Here is a 20,560-nt window from a genome sequence, read left to right on the forward strand (position 1 = left end):
AATATAAGAGGTTCACTGGGCTTAACTAGGGTATGACACCCGAGAGTGGAGGAAAATTTACACTCAACAGTCCCCCTCACTTTTATGTTAGGAAAACTTTAAGCTAGGAAAATTTCAATGAATGAGTAGACTTTTATGGGTTTCTTGTTGCTTTGCACCCTTCTTGTTGTTACTTTGTGGAGGTTGTGCTATCCTCATTCCTCGTCATCTTACACACCTATTTGATTATGTTTGTACTTAATAGATGACATGTCTGTCATGCAATTAGTCCATTCTTTTTTATATGATATTTGGGGCCCTACTTCAATTATGGACTAGACCAAAGTCTCATGTAGGCACATTGTTACAGATTATTATTATTATTATTATTATTTTGTGATTTGATACAGCATCCAACGTGGATTGAACTAAAATCTAGATTTGAGCAAGCATGTGGATAGCGACAAGCTATGTAACAAAGACACGGACATGTGCATAGGTGTCCTGCATTGATATGTTGATAGAAAACCATGACTTAGGTGTCCTGTATAATAGAGGTGTTGCATTAGTTTCTCATGATTTTCTCCAATCCATGACTTAGGTGCTAGACAAATATTTAAAAAGATGGACGTAGGTGCCCTGGAGATTGGAGATTATTTTGGTACTCTCTTTATTTCACTCTCTTCTTATCTCCCCTATATTTTATGCTGTATTTTGCTTTAGTTCACATTTTTTTGTGCTGTCATATGTATCCCATTTGATTACTTTCAGCCATTGGAGCAATCTTTTCCGCAACAGATTCTGTTTGCACATTGCAGGTATGGAAAGACTTAAAAGTTGTGTATTGTTTGAACTACTCAAAATAGGAATAAACAAAAACTATAGTTTATTTCATTACGTTGTAACTTTCAGTGTTATCTTTACTTTTGGTACTTGGTATTTGGTAAAACAGTTTCCCTTAACATTTTAGGAGGTAAAAATTGTAGTGGTTACCCCGTAGACTGCAGACTGTCTGCCAGCCTCAGTGTAGCACATGTGGTGCATGTGCAAGAGAGTAGAACCTACCATTCTGCAAGGCCCCACCCTGTCTATGTATATCACATTTGGCACATCATCCTTGTACTCTAATTGACACCACCTTCATTTTTTTTTTCCATAAAAGCTAAACTAAAACTTAGTAGCAATTAAACTAAAACTTGTTTGCAATATATGTTTCCCTACCCTCGCTCCCAAGTCCCCTCTTATACCACTCCCACTTTGTTGAACTAAGTTTGTAGTAAGACTGCTTCAACAATAACAAGTGTGAAATGGTGGACCCTCCTAATGCACCAAGTTTGAACTAGCCTTTTTGAGATTTATTTGTTAATATTAAGAGAATGAGATGAGCTCTAATCATTGACTGCATGTATCTTTTTTTCTCAGATCGAACACAATTAACTCCTATTAATTGTGACCAACCACAAGTCTTGTCCAAATCTGTTTGTAGGAATATGGTCCTTTCAAGTCTTCCATTGGCGATAGTCAATGAGGTAGCTAGCAAGATGGACTTACGTTTAGGGAATCTCCATGTACTTTATAAAAGGTTGCTCATTATTTAAGTCAGACACTTGGCAAGTACCTTGTCAGTGAAGTTGAATGTTTTTTTACTAGATGGACTTGGTTGTAGTGGCACCCTTGAACTTTCAAATCAAGGTTATTAATGTGGGATTGATTAATGTAGGAGTTGTTTTTATGACTAAGCTGGGATTGAACCATGTCCTGGTTAAATTGACTCCGAAAGGATAGGGATATGTGAGTTTGAAACTGGATATGGATAGATATGGAACCTTATGACATTGAGTGGTATTGCAAGTCTCTGTAGTATTGCAGGTTCATATGTTAAAATGTATGCTAAGTGGACAAATCGTGTAAATAAATAATGGCCATCTTGTTTGATTTTATCCATTTATTTGTTTCTTTGTATTTCAGGGTGATCTTTAATGGTAATATGCCGAAAACAAGTGAGAGCATTCATTCACGAAAAGGTACAATGTTCTTTTACTTTCCATACTTCTGCATCGCTTTCGCTAAAATGTTAAGTAGATTACTTACCCAAAACAACGAACCTCATGATATCCAAGTATTTTGGTTGTACATGATTTATGGCTTTACCATTTTATTTTGCCAGAGTGAGCATGGAGATGGGGTGGAGTATGGGAGATGATTGGCTTTAAGTGCATACTAAATCCAAGAATCATATCACATTTGTTTATATTTGATAGAGTTGTCTTTTTTTTTATAGTGAAAATATTCGTGAATGCGTAATTTGTTTTTGGATTTCGAAGATGCATTTTTGGTAGATTGTACTTATGTTTGGTAAAATATTCATTTACAGGTTGTGGTATTTTTATAAACAAGTGATAAGTGAAATTTGTAGTGCCAATAGCAGCTCTTTTTATTTATATAATTTTAGGTTTTATTTTGGAATGAATATTTTATTAATTTTTTTTTTACAACATAAGAGGCGGTTTTAAACTGCCTCTAATGTTGTTTTTTTTTAAAACTAATTTGTTATTAGGGGCGGTTTTCAAACTGCCTCTAAAATATAAAAACTGCCCTCAAATAATAATATTTCAAGGCGGTTTTAAAACTGCCCTTAAATTATTATTAGTATTAGAGGCGGTTTTTAAATCGCCCGCCATTAAATTATTATTATTAGTGGCAGTTTTAAAATAGCCTCTACAAATATAAGAACCGCGCTTAAATCATATTCCTGAGAGGCGGTTTTAAAAACCGCCATTAAATTATTTTTATTAGAGGCGGTTTTCAAATAGTCTCTAAAATATAAAAAAATGCCCTTAATTCATTATTTTGAGGCGGTTTTAAAACCGCCCTTAGTCAGCAACTAAAAGGAATCAGCGACGCCACTATAGTGGGTGGTTTGATAAAACCGCCCTTAATCATATTGGAGGCGGTTTATTCGAAATTGATGGCAGTTTAAAACCACCTCTAAATACCTCAATTTTTGTAGCGTCCCCTCCTAGCGGAGCAAACTCTGCATACCTTTCTTTAACAATGGGAACATATCAAGACAGATGGAGAAGCTCCTCCAGATGAGACTATTGGTAGAGAGGGTTGGGTTACAAAATGATCCCTCCAAAAGCTCCCAAAAAACTAAACTAACCTAAAGGTACGAAAATGATTGTTTCTTGAACCCCCATGGCTATATTTAGTCCTATCATCACTCCAAAACATGAACATATTCATTTAAGGCTCATTGGTAAATTATTAACGTGGCTTGATCGTACCTAAGTAAGGGACCGATCGGATACCAAGTTCAAAAAAATTCCACAAAATCATAATTAAATGCTTGTTCACCTGCACACAAAATAGATCCGTTAATGATAATGAACAATCAAAACTGATTTATTATCTCACCTTCCTCGAGAAAAAGAACAATGAGAGGGCTGCTACTATTGGTGCATCCCTAAAGAGACTCAATAAAAGCTTTAAATAGTGGTGATGGTGGTGCTGTTGTGAGTGCTTGACCAAGAGGGAAACAGACTGAAAGGGTGCGAAGGAGATGGAGATTGAAAGAGATGAGGATGACTGGTGTTGGGTCTTAAACCCATTTACACAGATTTTGGCTCTAACATTCTATCAATCTCAACTCATGAACATGAATACCATAGATCATACCTGTAAATTAGCAAGCTTAATGGATAATAAAAAACTCCTTTAACTCCTTAAGGCTTTTGAACAATAAGCTCCAAACTCACTTAAAATTTTCACCTACTACGTCATAATGGGTAAAGAGTGACGAGATTTTTGCGGAAAAAACAACAGCTTTGAGTCGTCGTTTTAAGCGATTGATGCCCACAGTCGCTAATCCACAAAAAAGATATTTTTTTCGCCTCAAACTTGACTTGACTCAGACGTTTTTTCATTTGACTCAACTCGTATCGTTATTATTGACTCAAACTTGACTCACACACTTGATTTTGTTCGATCGACTCTTTGTGTGTCTCTCTTTCTCGACTCTCTCTGTCTCTCTCTTTCACTCACTGGTTTTTCTTTGATCGAATCTCTCTCTCTCACTCACCGATTTTTCTTCGATCGAATGTCTCTCTCTCTCACTCACCGATTTTGTTCGATCAAATCTCTCTCTTCCACTCATTGGTTTTCGTTCGATCTACTCGTTCTCTTTCACTTACACTTGTTTTCATTCGATCGATTCTTTCTCTTTCACTCACACTAGATTTCGTTCGATCGACTTTTTTTCACTCACACAATCGATCTGATTTTGAACATTAATTCTTCACTCGATCTCTCACTCACATAATCTTGGATTTTGAAGAAAAATAACTAGGGTTTCCAGACATAATCAGATTTCAAAATCATTGATCTAGGGCTTGGATCTCTTACTCGATTATCTCAAATTACCAAGGTCATCTTTAGCAGATTTGAAGAAGAAAGAGGTACGGATTCGCCCATCTCAAATTATTTCTTACGTTTGAAGGCATTAAAGGTTTTTAATTGATATTATGTTGGAAAACACCCTTATTTGAATTGCCTCTTCCTGATTTCTAATTGTAGCAATTCATATCATGTTCACATAACTAAGATCCACCAACAAATCCCTAGCCACGATTGCATTTTTTAACACTATTGTGACTAAACAACTAGAAGTTAATCTAAAACTAACATTTGAAAGAATTTAGTAGTTCTAATGTGTTCATTTCTGGGGGAATGTTTTGGAAAACTTGTAAAATGAAACTAGCTAGGGAAGTATCCAATTTAAGCAGTAGGTAGATGATTTACTCTTGTCGAAATTATTAGTTTAATCTAGTATGTCCACATTGCCAAATTATTTGTTGAAATTGGGAAATCTACTCTTGTTAAGATTGTTGTTTCACATCTTAATAAAATTATAATATACAAACTCCCTTATATTAAGAAGTAAATGTTCCAGAATTTTTTGATTAGTTTTATGAAATAAATATATGTTCTATCCAATTAAAACCATCTTGAAACTGTAATGAGATTCAAAAATTGCGTGGAAGTGTTCACTTATTTATTTTTCCTTTAATGTTCTAGAATTGGTTGTATAACTTGATTGTATTTAATTGCAGATTCCACTTGGGGTTATTTTGGCAATCCCACCCTTCAACTATCTTGTCAACCTTGCTATCTCTAAAATTGTCCCTGCTCTGATAGCCGGAAACTCGCTTGTGTTTAAGCTACCAACTCAGGTAGTTTACATTAAAAATAATCTGCTTTAAGGCAAAAACGTGACTGTTTTAAGGCATAGATGTTCTTATTATCATTGTTTTTTTTTTTTTTTTTTTGTTTTTTGCTAAGCATAAGTGTTATTATTATACGTAATGTGAGTAATTGATCAAAGGATGATGAGTTGTTGTTTTATGAATTCAATTCAACCTAAGAATAAAGTCAGTGGTTTTCTCTTTCTATTCACCAATCTTCAATTACATGAAATGGTATGCTTGGGGTGACAAAATAGCTAAGTAAGACTTGTAAGAAATTTGAAGTGAACATGAATGAATGTATTTGGATGTGTTGATATGTAGATATATTGCGAGGCAAAATATAACCTTATTTCGTGTTGTTTTAACAGTTAAATTGTCAGCAACCAATGTTGCCCTCCCTGATTCTGTGCCTCCCCATTTATTTTAGCAATTTATACTAGAAATAGTTTGGGCAGTAACCTTGTGGTTCAAGTTTGGGCAGCGAGGGTGGGAAGTTTGGTTCACATTTATGTGTTGCATGCTCTTGCTCGTCACACATAGGATAGACCTTCCAAACTCCTCTCTCTCTCTCTCTCTCTCTCATGTGGCCACCATTCACAGAAAACGATAGGTTACCCTCCCACCCTTCTATTTTCTTCCTATTATATTCTACATAATCAAATTACCCTCATCTGTCAATCTCAATTCTCAAGAGTCAAGTCACCTTGTAGTTAGTCATTTAGCTGCTGGGATGATAGAAGAGTACCATTCATGACTCAAGTTCTCTAGTTGAATTACTGAGTTGAGTTCTAAGGGCAAGAAAATCTATAGCATTTTATCCTTCAAAGTTAAGCTGTCCATGCCCAATTTACACCCTTAGCTATGACTTTCAAGGATGGCAGAGATTATGTTGAATGTGCCCACATTGGTTACACCCCGAAATCTTCCATCTAGAGGTGAAAATCTGTTACCATTAGTGTTTCCACCGGTTACAACCCCAATTTCACTTCCATCTATAGGTGAACAAATAACACTATTTATGATTATAAAATAAAGTTTACATTGAGTGCTCAATTTGATGTGACTTCCACAAACTTCAAATAGTTATTCTGGACCATTCACTTTTATTTTCTTTATGTTGATTCTTGACTATTTGAGTTGCTACTATTGCCTCAAATTTAAATAGTTATTAGTTGACGAGATTAGTTTAAATTGAATCATAATTTTGAAAAACAACTTGTGAACTGATGGGTGGTACTATAGTTCCTCAAAGCATCTTCTTCAACACAAGTTTTATACATAGTATCAAACATATGGTTGAGCTTAAGTTGATTGTATAAAACACATGTTTCTTAGAAGTCATTACTTATTTCTTCGAGATCAGTATTGATTTTATAGAAGAACAAAATTTTAAATCCGTAATCAATATTCAAACATAGTTTGAGTTAACTTGCCTAGGTTTAAAATCTTTGAATGTGTGTATCTACATCTATGTGTGCTTTTCTCGTATAGTCCAATTAGTTGGTTTTGTGCCTAAAGAATTAGTATATATAAGTTATAACTACTCCAATTTTTTATGGGGAAAATCTTTTTGGTATATCCGATTTTCAAGGCATTACATACCATCCATGCCCATAAGCCACCAAACCCATCAAATGCATTGCTAGAGGCCAAAGATTTGGGTTATTGGATTACAAAGTGGAGAGCTTGGCTACTCATGATCAATGGTTACACCCCGAAATCTTCCATCTAGAGGCGAAAATCTGTTACCATTAGTGTTTCCACCGGTTACAACCCCAATTTCACTTCCATCTATAGGTGAAAAACGATAACACTATTTATGATTATAAAATAAAGTTTACGTTGAGTGCTCAATTTGATGTGACTTCCACAAAGTTCAAATAGTTATTCTGGACCATTCACTTTTATTTTCTTTATGTTGATTCTTGACTATTTGAGTTGCTACTATTGCCTCAAATTTAAATAGTTATTAGTTGACGAGATTCATGTAAATTGAATCATAATTTTGAAAAACAACTTGTGAACTGATGGGTGGTATTATAGGTGAAAATCAGTTATCATTTGTATATGGCCTCGCTTGTAACATATAATTATATAACCACCAGTAGATTTCTGATCATCTGTGAAACCAGCCCAATCAGTATCGGAGAAAGCATAAATCACGAGAGATGGTGAGGGGTGAAAATTGTGATCATAATGAACTGTATTTTTTAGGTAGATGAGTACTCAATGATTTGTAGTGCATTTGTTTAATTACAACAAGTTGATAGAGCGGCTATCCCTTAGAAATCGAGTTGAAATGGAGATAATTGTGCATATGACAGTGAATTTTTACAAGTGGGCTGAATCTGTCATGGTAGTCCATACTAGGAACTTGGTTGAATCCTTTTATAATAAGGCTGGTTTTATATTTTAATTTAATGGTAGAGCAATTAATTTGCATGGAGTTTCAATATAAACTCCCATTGTCGAAAAGGATATATGTTTATAGTTGATAGATTTGAGCTAGGCAATATGTCCAAGTTCCTTGTTGGAAAAGCGCATGAAGTACTTCATCAGACACAGTAAGTAGCCCATCATTCGGCCTCGGGCACCTTGATAGCCCATCATTCGGCCTCGCTTGTCACGTGCGCAGATTTCATTGGGATACATAGTACCACACGATAGATGGTTAATGATGTTCTAATGTTCACTTTTTTGTCTCTAAAAACTTGGGATACATTGTACCACACTATTTTAATTAGCAACTTATACCATTTATTCTGTATTGTTTACTTTTTATGTATTGAAATAGTGATGAAGAGGTTAAACACCATTTTGTTCATTCTTTTTGGGACTGCTTTATCATGAAAAAGGCAACAAGCTTTTTAGATATGCATGCCTAAACCTAAAGAATGATGATGATAATACACTTGTGTGGTGTGGCGTGGGATTCGTCCTGTCTTTTCCACTCCCCTCATCCAACTTATTTTCCATCTTAATTTGCACTAGCTAGCTAGCATTACTTTTGGCTATCTTTTATTTAAGATATTATTTGAAGGTAGGGCATCACCATTAATAATAAATCTATATTTCATTCACATTTTATCTTTATTTTCGCTTTTTATTCACTTTTTTTCATCAATAATAAATTCATTTGTAGAAAATGTCTTCCTCATCTACACCCCCAAGCAAAGAATGGATGACGGCACCAAGACTATATGTTGAATACTTAGAAGGAATTAATTCGTTTTTTAGATTTATAAGAGAGAATACACATAAATTGGAGAGTGATGATTGGTTCGGTTGTCCTTGTGTTAAATGTCGTAATCTTGTAGGAGGAAAGAACACTTAAAGATATTCATACACAGTTAATATGTGATGGTATAAATACTTCCTACACGACATGGATTTATCATGGAGAAATTCCCATAAGTGATGCCAATATCAGTATTAGTTCATCTATTAGTAATCGTAATGAAGATGCATTCCCAAGAATGGTTGATATGGTAAATGACACATTTGAATGTATTCATAATGAGGATAATGCTCAAGATCATATAGGGGCTAGTACTCCTGCATATGTGGATGAAGTTAATGACGAAGAAGATGTTCAAGTTCATGATGATTCACTAGAGGATATTCAATATAAGAAATTGATAGAGGATTCGATGCAACCTTTATATCCATCTTGTCAAATTGAGAATACAAAATTATCTGTGACAATTGATTTGTTGAGCATGAAGGCTAGACATCAATAGTCTAATAAGAGTTTCTCAGAGTTGCTACGATTAATTAAAAAGATTTTACCCGATGAGAACACTTTGCCAGATAATACTTTCACTGATAAGAAGATGGTTAAATCTTTGCATATGATGCATGTATTCAAGACACACAAAGCTTTGCACGTTGCTATTCTATAGTTATCGGTATTCTTTAATTTCTTGTGTTCGAAAGAGATCATCCGTGAAGAACTTTCGAATATGAAAGAATGCATTGTAGAAACATTATATGTGTTCGAAAGTATTTTTCACCATCATTTTTTGTTTCTATGACACACCTTGTTGTGCATTTGGTAGAGGAAGCCCAAGTTTGTGGACTTGTTAGATATCGATGGATGTATCCCTTTGAAAGGTAATACAATTTTTTATTTATGTATTTGTTTCTATATTATAATAATAAGTTTAACACCAAGTTTTAATATTCAACGACACACGCATATCAGGATGATGAAAACATACAAACGATATATATTAAATCATACATATCCAGAGGGATCTATTACTGAGTGTTTTCTCATGGACGAGGTAATGATGTACGCCATGAATTATATGTCCAATGATAGAAAATGATGCCATAAACAAACATGTGAGATAGTAATTGATGCTGGTAGTGAAGGACCCTATCCTATTGATAAAAAAAAGGAAGGCTTGCATTCTTGAAAATGTTGAATACCAACAAGCACGTAAATGGGTACTCCGCCAGTCACCTGAAAACGCTGAGTATGAAAGGTATGTAAATTTGATTTTCCTATACACTTGAGCATTATGTTAAAGATTATATAACACATTCACGTTACTTTCGTGTATAGGAAATATGCTACTTATATTCAGAGCTACACATTTACGACAAGAAATGGCAATGGATTACATTCCTTGGTTTAGACAACAATTACAAAATGAACCAAGTTGTCTATTAAAAAGACTTGTTGATGGGCCGAAGTTTGAAGCTATTTCATATAGTGCATATTCAGTAAATGGATATATTTTCTGTACAACAGATTCATAAATGAATAAAACAACACAGAGCAGTGGGGTCTCTATGAAAGTCATAACTAGTTTTAGGTCAAGTGTCAGGGATACTAATTTGGTGAATGAAGAAGTCACTTACTATGGCATTGTGAAATAGATTCTAGATCTCAATTATCATTACTTTAGAGTTACAGTATTCTATTGTGACTGGGTGCGCATAGAAGATGCAAATGGATATATAGTTGATCCAAAAACAAATTTGATTTATGTTAATTTGAAAAGATTGATGAAAAATACAAAAAAAATTGATGAGCCATTTATTTTTGCTTCTCAAGCAACTCAAATCTCTATTGCAAAGATCATAGTAGACCTATGGATGATTGACATGTTGTCTTGAAAGTTTCGAAGAGATTGAATCGATACGTGAACTCTTATAAAGATCCCTTTGTATTTGAGACAAGAATGAATGAAGATGTTTGAACTACAACATTAGGAGATGATATCATAGAAGACGATAACATAGAAAATGATTGACAATGCTTGTAATCAATGGTTAGACATTTTGTTTATTTTTAATTCTAACAAATCAATTTTATATGCATGTTAATCTTAATTATAAGTGTATATAGTTGCTTATAATTGTTGTATTTATTTGACAGGTACTATGTAAAGTGATAGATCATCTGCATCCACTTCTTATGGGTATACTTCTCAGAGTATGTTATTATTGATTTATGATATTAACATATTTTGTAATTTTGATTTTGTAACCTCCGTTGTGAGGCATATGATAAATATAATACGGATGCAGAAAGAAAAGTTCATATATCTCCATACGTGAAGAAAGAAGATTGAAAAATATTCGGTGATGAGTGTTCGAGACTTGACGTGCAAACATTGAGGCATAATGGAAAGAAAGCTAGGAAAGCACAAAAGACTACACATACTTCAAGCCAAAAAGGACAAGCAAGTATTGCCCAAGAGTTGGTAAGTTTATATTATAAATATGAAATTAGTAGACATATTAATTGTTTTTAATGTATTTACTATCTTACTTATAGAGAGAAAAAAATCCTAATGGGGAGGTCACAAGAACAGATGTCTTTCTTGCGACTTGTACTAAGAAGGATGGGCTTGATAAATAACAACTTGTAAGAATAATTAATTAATTTATTCATTTGATATTAATTGTACCAAGAAATTATTAAATTAAATATTATTTTTGTATTTATTATTCATTTAATTTGTAGGAAGCGATTGACAGGATGATTGATACTGATCCCTCTAGTATACATAGGGATTTGGACCATGATCCAGTTGCAATAGTATGTGCATTATTTAAACTCTTAATTAATCCACATAATGTCCCTTGAAAGTATTAACATTACTTATTTATTATTATTATTTTTGGCATAGATTTATGGTCGTGATAGTCGAGGTCTTGTAAGAGGTGTGGGTCTCAGTATTTCTAAAACCTCTATGCATTATACAGCTCCATTAAAGAAAGTCTTAAAAGATCAACAAACATCACATCAAACATTCGAGGCTAATTTTAATGTCAAGTTTGAGGAGTTGACAGAACGACTACTTGAGGAGTCTAGAGCACGTAAATTATTAGAAGAGAAATTACTTTTTCATGCCCAAACTGGAACATTGATGCAACCTTCCTTTAATATTGGAAGTTCTTCTCAAGTATAAATTTTAAATTAATTAAATAATAGATTTCATTCATATTAATGTTTGAATTTATAAAATATTTATGTTGCATCTATTTTTTTGCAACTTTATAGGCGAGACACGATTCAACACAGCAGGAGGCACAATCAGATCGATCAACTGTGCAAATAGCTAGGGGTCGTTGTAAGCTGCTCCGTATACGAAAGCCGTGTGATCCTATTGCCATAGGGAGAGTGTCATGTGTGTTTGCTACTGATCCAAATTGTTACAATGTCATTATTGACGATATCCTTGTTGGGAGCGTGGAACTACAAAGTGGGGAAGGAACTTTTGAAGATTTGACAATCTGAGATGTCACTGAATGGCCCAAATTCAGGACACAATTTTATTGATGAAGAAATGGAAAAAGGTAATTTAATTTCATATATGCAGTTGCATTATTCCATACTAAGAAGCTATACTTAAATGTTGTGATGATGCAAATGCAAATGCAGAAAGATCTAATGTTTGGTCAAGAGTTAGGTGTAAATCCAATGTCATCTCGATACATTTAGTTTTTGTTACATTTAATTTCACTACATATACTTTTTACCTACATATGTTTTATGATTTCTTTTATAACTATTTTTGTTGTTGTTAATTAACCCCTTTTTAACTCCGCCAATGTAAAATTATATGTTTTACATTACCGGTCCCACGCCCGGATAAAGGAGGAGGGAAAAAGATGGTCCCAAGTCCGGATAACTGTTGGAGGATTCTCTTGCGAATCAGTTCAGATGCAAGAATCATCAAGTAAAGAGATCTCTTTGAAGATGAATGTGGTGCCTGATTTTGACCCAAAATATCTTCCATGTCTAGTTAAGGTAAATCTCAAAATACCTTGTTGTTGAAACTGCAAAAAAGTTGTAACTTACGAACTTGACTAACTCATGGGTTTGGATTTTAAAATTGTGTCATGTGCTTTCAAAGCACTGCCCCTTCTTTTTCTTTAATGTGAAGAAAAACGGTCCTTAAGTTTTTCTATTGGACCATGTCCTGCAGGTGTATGACTCACCAGAGTCTGATCTGAAACTGAATGATATCTTTGAGTTTGTTGGTGTCTTCACCTTTGAACCAGAACTTATGGTACAAGTGGATGATTCTGACGATTGCTCCAACGACCTTTGTGAAGATACATTGTCCCATTTGCATCCCAGAAAGGTCTGTGATTTCATATGTCAGCTACAAAAATGGATTAAGAAAATGAATAATTGGTGCTCCACATAATATTTACTTTTGCAAGCTAAATATTTTGCTTGTGTTGGCCAATACATTACATAATAATGAAACTTGGGATTATACAGCCGATGGACTATTGTCCATCCAAGATGCTGCCCCAAGATTTAATGGTCTGGATTTATTCATAGGTGGACAATGAGTACACATCGTGGAATGGACACAAAACACCCTTCTGTTAGATATTTTATGAGGAATTTAACTATCCATTTTTAGATGCAAGGATTTTCCTTTAATGTTTACATATTAAAAAATATCCTGTGTTCAAGTATTCATTAGAATGCATCCATCTCACTGTTTATTTTTTGATAGGCAAAAGATGAATTTATTAGTAAAATGTGGTCGAGATGACCGACAAATACAGGAGAAAAACTGAAGATGGTTTGTGTTGGGAAAAGGCTTTGTTTGTTTCTATAAAAATATGAGAAACAAAAAAATGAAGAATCACACTTAAAAGTAACTGGTTTCTTTCTCTTTTTTAGTGAAATTCGATCGATTAGAGCATAAATGAGCTACTTTTGGCGTAATTTCTGAAATTCTTCTCATCGATCCAAACTAGGCCCAAGAAGACAAAGTGTGTAGTTTATCTAAGGTGATCTCTCTCTCTCTCTTTCTCTCATTGAGGTGATTTGTCATTATTCCCACCATCAAATATCTTATTCTTTATTGAATCCAGATGGTTTGCTCCCAAGTTTCAGGCTGCAAACAGAACTCCTGTATAAAATATGTTCTCTTTTTTTCCTTTGTGTTTAACTTATTTAACCATTGTTCGCAAGGCAACACCTGATTCCATCAGAGGGATAAGAGAAGCTCTACTAGGGCATCTAACTACTGTTCTCGGTAATGATGGTGTTGCAGCTCATTATGTGTTGTTGCATCTTCTATCCCAGGTACATTTTTTTTTCTTTACCTCTGTAGTTTTGTTCCTGACCTTTGACATGTTATAAGCAGAAAAGTTTGAACTCATCTTTGGTCTATTAACAGTATACATATCTAATTTATCAAACTTAGATCCCAGGAAGTTCAAACTCAATCATTTGCTTGGAGTTTCTTTCATTTCGTTCTTGTTTAATTATTTGTATTTATTTTTACTTTTATCTTTTGTTCATTCTTCTTCCCCAACGAGGTTTGCCAACTGTTACCAAATGTTTATCTAATTAGTTGAGTAAAATGCTTGGTTTTGTTGTTTCATTTGCTGTATAGGCTGCAAATGCATGCTTGAGGGGGTTGAAGTTACTTCAATTGGACCACTAAAACCAATGTGTTTTGTTTGGACTTGTTGGTATGTGAATACAAACCGTCCTTTACCAAACTCAGTTTTCTGGTCTAGTGATGACTAACTATATTTATCTTCTATTTTTGCTGTCAACGTCGCTGGGGCTCTCATTTTTATAGTTCACAAACATGAACTCAATGAGAAACTTGTTCATTACGGGTGTCTCACTGTTCTTGGGTCTATTTGTTCCCCAATACTTCGGGGAATACACTGCCACTGCTTTTCATGGTCCCGCTCACACCCGAGCTGGATGGGTACGTGTTTTTCAACCTCACCTAAACTTATAGCGATATCCATTCAAGTTCAGTTATGAATTGAGTTGGTTTCCATGTTGTGTGGTGTAGTTCAATGATTTCCTCAACACCATCTTCATTGAAATTAGTTCAATGACTAATTACGTAATTAGTCACCCCTTACTCCATTTTGAATTAATTAGAGTGTATTAAGGTATTTATCAACTCCAATTTCAGATCAGTCAATTAAGGTTTGCTATCTTTATTGGCAAACTTTGGCTTCATTAGTAGAGATAGAAATAGGTGGTTCTTATTTATGCGTTAGATGAAGTTAATGCTAGTGGTATCATTTACATGGACCTCTTTGCGATCTTTGATGCTTTGTTACTTTTCTGTTTATGAACTGTCTTGGCTAATGTTTACCATTGCTTTAGGTTCTGTTAGTTGATCCCATTGACGAAGTTGCTATTCAAAACCTGAAATCATACAAAGAGAAGAACTTCATTGACATCAGCAAGGAAGACTTGGATTTGGGTAAGTCAACTGAAACTTGCCTTCCGAAGTATGTGCTCAATATATACTCCTTATATCCCACGTTTCCTTCTCTCTAAGAACCAATATTTATTGGTACTCATCCTCCTTTCTGTTAATCTCCATCACTTTCCTACTTTCTTTTTATCTCTTTAGCTTCTCTTTCCCTTTAAATTTGAACATTTTTTTTTTGGTTTACCTTCAAGAGTTCAACAAAATTGGAGTTAAGGAAGAATGGAGAATATTTCAAGGATTATTAAGGGAGAAGATCAAACTCAGATGGATTTACCACCTGGTTTTCGGTTCCATCCAACAGATGAAGAACTTATAACTCACTATCTCTCAAAGAAGGTGCTTGATAGCAACTTCAATGCTAAAGCAATTGGTGAAGTGGATTTGAATAAGTGTGAACTTTGGGATTTGCCATGTAAGTCTCCTAAACAAAACTATATTTCTTCTTCTTTGATAATTATATCCTTATTTTTTAATATATATATATATATATATATTTGAATGAAGGGAGAGCAAAAATGGGTGGAAAACAATGGTTCACGCATGGGTTCAGATTAGAAGGAAAGTTCTCTCCTTAAAACCTCACCAAAACAACTAAGGTAGAGAGATATATCTCCTTATTTTATTTTATTTTTTCCTGTTTTTGTTTTATTTATTTATTTTGAAAGTGCAGAATATTTAACAAGAGTTCTGGTTGTAAGACAATTGCATCTGAGACATCTCATGAGACTTGCTTCTCCAATTCAATGGAAGACTATTGTTTCAATCCTCCACTTGTCTATGATACTTCAAATCCTTCTATTATTACCAACCCTTTGTCATCCATTTTCTTTAAAATCTCTCTTGCATACTCATTTTACTCAATTCAAGATCCTCCAAATTTAACCAATTTACAATACCCAAATTCTGTATTAATGCAAGATCAAACCATATTGAAGGCTTTATTGGAGAACCAATTGGAGCAGAGTCGTAAAGCAGAGAGGGAGATGATTGGTATCTCACAATAAATAGGGCTGACTACAGATATGAACACTGAAAGCTCATCAATTGTTTCAAATCTTCAGTTGGACTAATTGATCTTGATTGTATTTGGAATTATTGAAAAATTCTATAAAAGAAGAAGAAGAAAACAAGAGCTTCAGTTACTATTAATGTCTAAAATAGATGGTGTGTATAATTTTTATGGATTGAAATAAGATCAAATTAAGGAATTAATCTTACATTTCGAGGAAAAAATCTATGGCCCACTGCCACGTCAGCATAAAGTTGAGAGCAGTGTGGAAGGAAGTTAGTTTAGAACAACTCTATTCTCAAATTATAAAATCAGAAAATTAATGTTTTTTTTTTAATTATAAATTCATTAAAACGACTGCCATTAACAGTCGTTTTTTCCAACTATAATTGTTGTTTTTTCCGACTACCTAGAACCGTCGTTTTTTTCGACGGTCTAAAGTCGTAGTTTTTTTCGACGGTCGTTTTTTACGGTCTAAAGCCGTCGTTTTTTCCGACTTTCTTTAGCAGTCGCATTCTAATCGCGACTCCTCTTAAAACGACTGCGCAAACGACTGTAGAGGCAGTTGTTTTTGTCAAAAAAGACTATTTAAGATAGTCGTTTATCCCGCAATATGACGTAGTGACCTTAACCTGCAAAACACAAGATTAGAATAGGTAACTCTACCCCAATCCCTAAATACAGCCAAAGTGATGGGAATGAAACGACATGTCTATTTGGGAGGGGGACGGCTACCAATACTTATAGAGTTTTGTCCTCTAATCTTCAACCCATCATAGAAGGTAGAGAATTTTGGTAGATATCAATCTCCTACAAAAGGGGAAACCACATCCCATGAATTAGAAACGTGCTAAGATTGCATGCACTATTTCCAATTATACCCTTAAGTAATTTAGGCAACAAATCAAACCCAAGTTTAGAAATAACTACATGTGTAGGGCCAAATAAAATGGATTTTATTTTAGAAACAAGAAGAGATGCGTAAGAAGAATAAATATCAAACATGTGGGGCCTGTTACGAGGGCTAAAAAAATGAAGGTGGGTGAAAAGGAAATGCCTCTCAAGCAATAAGCTGTGAGGAGATATTCATGTATAGACAGAAGATACATTGTAGCTGGACAATTAGAAATATGGAAACAAATACATTAGGAAAATAATTTGCTACAATTATGGAGAATCACTGATATCTTCGTCATAATCAGAGGAATCAGATTGTCTTCTAATATCCCCCCTCAAAGTTGGCGTGGTAGAAAGAGGAAAAACGCACAACTTGCCACGATCCAATAAAAACTGCAATTTGGCCACTCCTTTTGTGAAAACATCGGCAAGTTGTAGGTGTGAGGGACAAAGCCGAGAGTAATAACCTTTCGGGCAACAAGTTCTCGAACGAAATGATAGTCAATATCAATATGTTTGGAGCGAGATTTGGTGACCAGGTTGGAAGCAATGAATATGGCACTATTGTTGTCACCTAAGAGTCTCGAAGGAGAGGGGAGGGTGATCTGGAGTTCTCGAAGAAGTTGAAGTGTCCATGAAAGTTCCGCAGCAACAGAGGCAAGAGCTCAGTACTCGGCTTCAGCACTAGAGCGTGCAACGGTAGTTTGCTTTCTGGAGCACCATGAAATTAAGTTGTGACCAAGATAAACAGCAAATCCGGTTGTTGAACACCGAGTGATGGGACAGCCGGCCCAATCAGCATCAGAATAACGAAGCAAAGTCTAAGAGGAATCCCGTGAGAGTTGCAGGCCATAATGGTAGGTTCCTTTGATATAGCGTAAAATACACTTCAAGGCTCTAAAATGATCAACGGTGGGAGCATGCATATATTGACATATAGAGTTAACACTATAGGATAAATCCGGCAGCGTAAGAGTCAAATATTGTAATGCGCCAGCTAGAGAACGAAACTATGTAGCATCTGAATAGGAAGTACTAGAATCGGTTAAATGAGATCCCACCAAAAAAGGAGTTGAGATAGGCTTGCAATCCACCATTTCTGCTCAAGTCAACAGATCAAGCGCATATTTAGCTTGGCTGAGAAAAAGACCCTTGTCATTTCTAACAACTTCAATCCCCAAAAAATAATGTAGATCACCGAGATCCTAATGGAAAATTCTTTGGCTAGCCGATCAATGAGAGAACGCAGCATAGAAGAATTGCTTCATGTTATTACCATATCATCGACATATAGGAGAAGATAAATAACACCATGAGGACTATGATAGAGAAAGAGAGAGGAATCAGCACAGCTAGCAATAAACCCAATACCAAGCAAGAATTGGCTAAAATGTTGAAACCATGCTCGAGGAGCCTGTTTAAGGCTATAAAGAGCACGTTGTAAGCGACAGACATGAGTTGGGAATTGTGGATCAATATAGCCTGGGGGTTGCTCCATATAGACTTCCTCGGAGAGAAATCCATGAAGGAAGGCATTTTTTACATCAAGTTGACGTAAAGGCCAATTATTCATAGTAGCAAGGGACAAAATAATGCGAACAGAAGCAGGTCGAACAACAAGACTAAAAGTTTCTTCAAAATCAATGCCATGCTTTTGAGAAAAACCTTGCACCACTAGATGAGCTTTGTGACGCTCAATGGATCCGTCGGCATGAAGCTTAGTCTTAAAAATCCATTTACAACCTACAACATTATGATCAGGTGGACGAGGTACTAATCGCCATGCGTTATTGTGCTTGAGAGCCGCAATTTCATCATCCATTGCAAAAAGCCATGTTGGATGCTTGACAGCTGACTTAAAACCACAAGGCTCTTTAACCGTAAGATGTACCTGAAACCACGAAGGAGCAGTGATAGCACATAACGAATGAATAATACGAGGCTTAACAATACCATCCCGAGTACGGGTGATCATGGGGTGAGTAGCTGTAGACGGTTGGACAGCAGAAGAAAAGGCAGGTGGAGGGACGTCCAAGGCAAGTTCAGATGAAGAAGGTTGAGAGATTGTGATAAGAGGCATGAGAATGGAACTTGAGTCAGCACAAGGAATACAAGGAGTGTAGGCCGAACTAGAAACGGGAGTCACACCAATGGGGAAAGAACTGTCACTAGGAGAAAACTGTCAGAAGTGTCTGTAAAAGTGACATAATCAGTGCCAACCAAAGAAGGAATATTGGAGGTAGCATAACGAAAATAATTCTCAAAAAATTGAACATGGCGAGACACATATACCCGGTTATTTTTCTTATCCAAGCAACGAAAACCCTTATGAAGAGGACTGTAGCCAATAAAAACACAAGGAATAGAGCGAGGTGATAATTTATTGGGCATATAATCACGTAGAAATGGAAAACAAAGACAACCAAATGTACAAAGCAAAGAATAAGATGGAATTTTACCATATAGAATTTCATGAGGAGTCTTGCCATCAAGAACGAGTGATGGGAGTTAGTTGATGAGATAGCATGCCGTGGAGAACGACTCAACCTAAAGATGAAGAGGTACATGCGAATGAAACATTATAGTGAGACCGGTTTCTGTGATGTGGAGATGTTTTCTCTCCGCAATACCATTCTGATTAGGGGTATAAGGACATGCTATGCATTGCACTATACCACACTTACGAAGAAAAGAAGTAAAATGGTGGTTGGTGAATTCCGTTCCTCCATCACATTGAAAAGATTTGATTTTACAGTCAAATTGATTAATGACGTACTAGTGAAATTGGACAAAAATATCAAAAAAATCTGACTTACGCTTTAAAGGGAAGAACCAATTAAAGCGAGAGAAATCATCTATCAAGACACAATAGTATCGATAACCGGATGGAGAGGGAATTGGCGAGGGACCCCATAAATTGCAGTGAATCCGTTCAAATAAAAAAAAAACGTTGATTCAAATTTGGAAAAGGCAAGCGGTGACCTTTTCCTAATTGACAACCAAAACACGGTTTTGAATTAAAATTGCCTTTATTAGAAATTGTGATTACACCATGCTTATTCAAAGAGGAAACAATGCGAAAAGAAGGGTGTCCTAATCGTGCATGCGAAAAGAAGGGTGTCCTAGCTGGAGTTCATTTTTTAGTTGGAGTTCTCTGGTCTTTGAAGTATGAGAAAATGAAAGTTCAAGGGCAAGCCAAGCATCACGAGTTGTAGTGCAGTTAACGACTTCAGCCATACATTCCTCAATGAGAGAGGCATATAGAAGGCTGAGTAAAATGCAATCCCGCGTGTGCCATGTCTTGTAGGCAGGATTAGGAACAAGATCATTTCCAGCACGGACTTGAGCAGCAGTTGCAGACAAAGACCCATCCAAATAGCCCATAAGATCTTGACTTTCAAGCAGGGGAACAAACTAACGACGCCACAAGAGATAATTTGTGGGATTAAGTTTGATGGTCACCAGGTGAACCATTGTATTGAGCAGAAGCAGAGAAGTGTTGGATTCGGCCATTAAAAAAATCAACAAAGGGTTGACCTATTGCTCTGATACCATGTAAAGGAAATGCCTCTCAAGCAATAAGCTGTGAGGAGATATTCATTTATAGACAGAAGATACATTATAGCTTGACAATTACAAATATGGAAACAAATACACAAGGAAAATAAATTCCTATAATTATGGAGAATCAC

The 20,560-nt window shown here is 35.3% G+C and overlaps 1 protein-coding gene and 1 long non-coding RNA gene across 20 annotated transcripts in view; both read left to right on the forward strand.

The window, feature by feature from the left end:
- Positions 1-20,560, forward strand: part of LOC147388953 (NADP-dependent glyceraldehyde-3-phosphate dehydrogenase-like) — a 31,785-nt gene that overhangs the window by 8,331 nt on the left and 2,894 nt on the right. For 3 of the 19 annotated variants that reach the window (XR_015171045.1, XR_015171049.1, XR_015171047.1), the window contains 16 exons: positions 581-640; positions 751-797; positions 1,948-2,003; positions 5,091-5,210; positions 10,615-10,671; positions 10,767-10,942; positions 11,746-12,041; positions 12,343-12,495; positions 12,674-12,832; positions 13,390-13,499; positions 13,684-13,797; positions 14,111-14,189; positions 14,303-14,437; positions 14,851-14,950; positions 15,154-15,374; positions 15,467-16,143. Coding sequence is in view for 1 of the 19 variants with exons in the window: in XM_086419898.1 (XP_086276024.1) it covers positions 1,959-2,003; positions 5,091-5,210; positions 9,284-9,338; positions 10,615-10,625 (231 nt within the window). In the remaining 18 variants the exon portion in view is untranslated. Of the gene's footprint in view, positions 1-580; positions 641-750; positions 798-1,947; positions 2,004-2,146; positions 2,402-5,090; positions 5,211-9,283; positions 9,339-10,614; positions 10,672-10,766; positions 10,943-11,745; positions 12,042-12,342; positions 12,496-12,673; positions 12,833-13,389; positions 13,500-13,683; positions 13,798-14,110; positions 14,190-14,302; positions 14,438-14,850; positions 14,951-15,153; positions 15,375-15,466; positions 16,168-20,560 lie in introns of those variants that run through there. The other 16 variants (XR_015171044.1, XR_015171046.1, XR_015171050.1 and 13 more) reach the window with 14 other exon arrangements.
- On the forward strand, positions 11,017-11,620 carry LOC147388954 (uncharacterized). The gene is made up of 3 exons (XR_015171052.1): positions 11,017-11,106; positions 11,206-11,280; positions 11,372-11,620. It is a non-coding gene; the product is annotated as an uncharacterized LOC147388954 (long non-coding RNA).

This window comes from Akebia trifoliata, chromosome 12 (assembly GCF_017979445.1).
Source record: "Akebia trifoliata isolate Shusen 1 chromosome 12, ASM1797944v1, whole genome shotgun sequence".
Lineage (NCBI taxonomy): Eukaryota > Viridiplantae > Streptophyta > Magnoliopsida > Ranunculales > Lardizabalaceae > Akebia > Akebia trifoliata.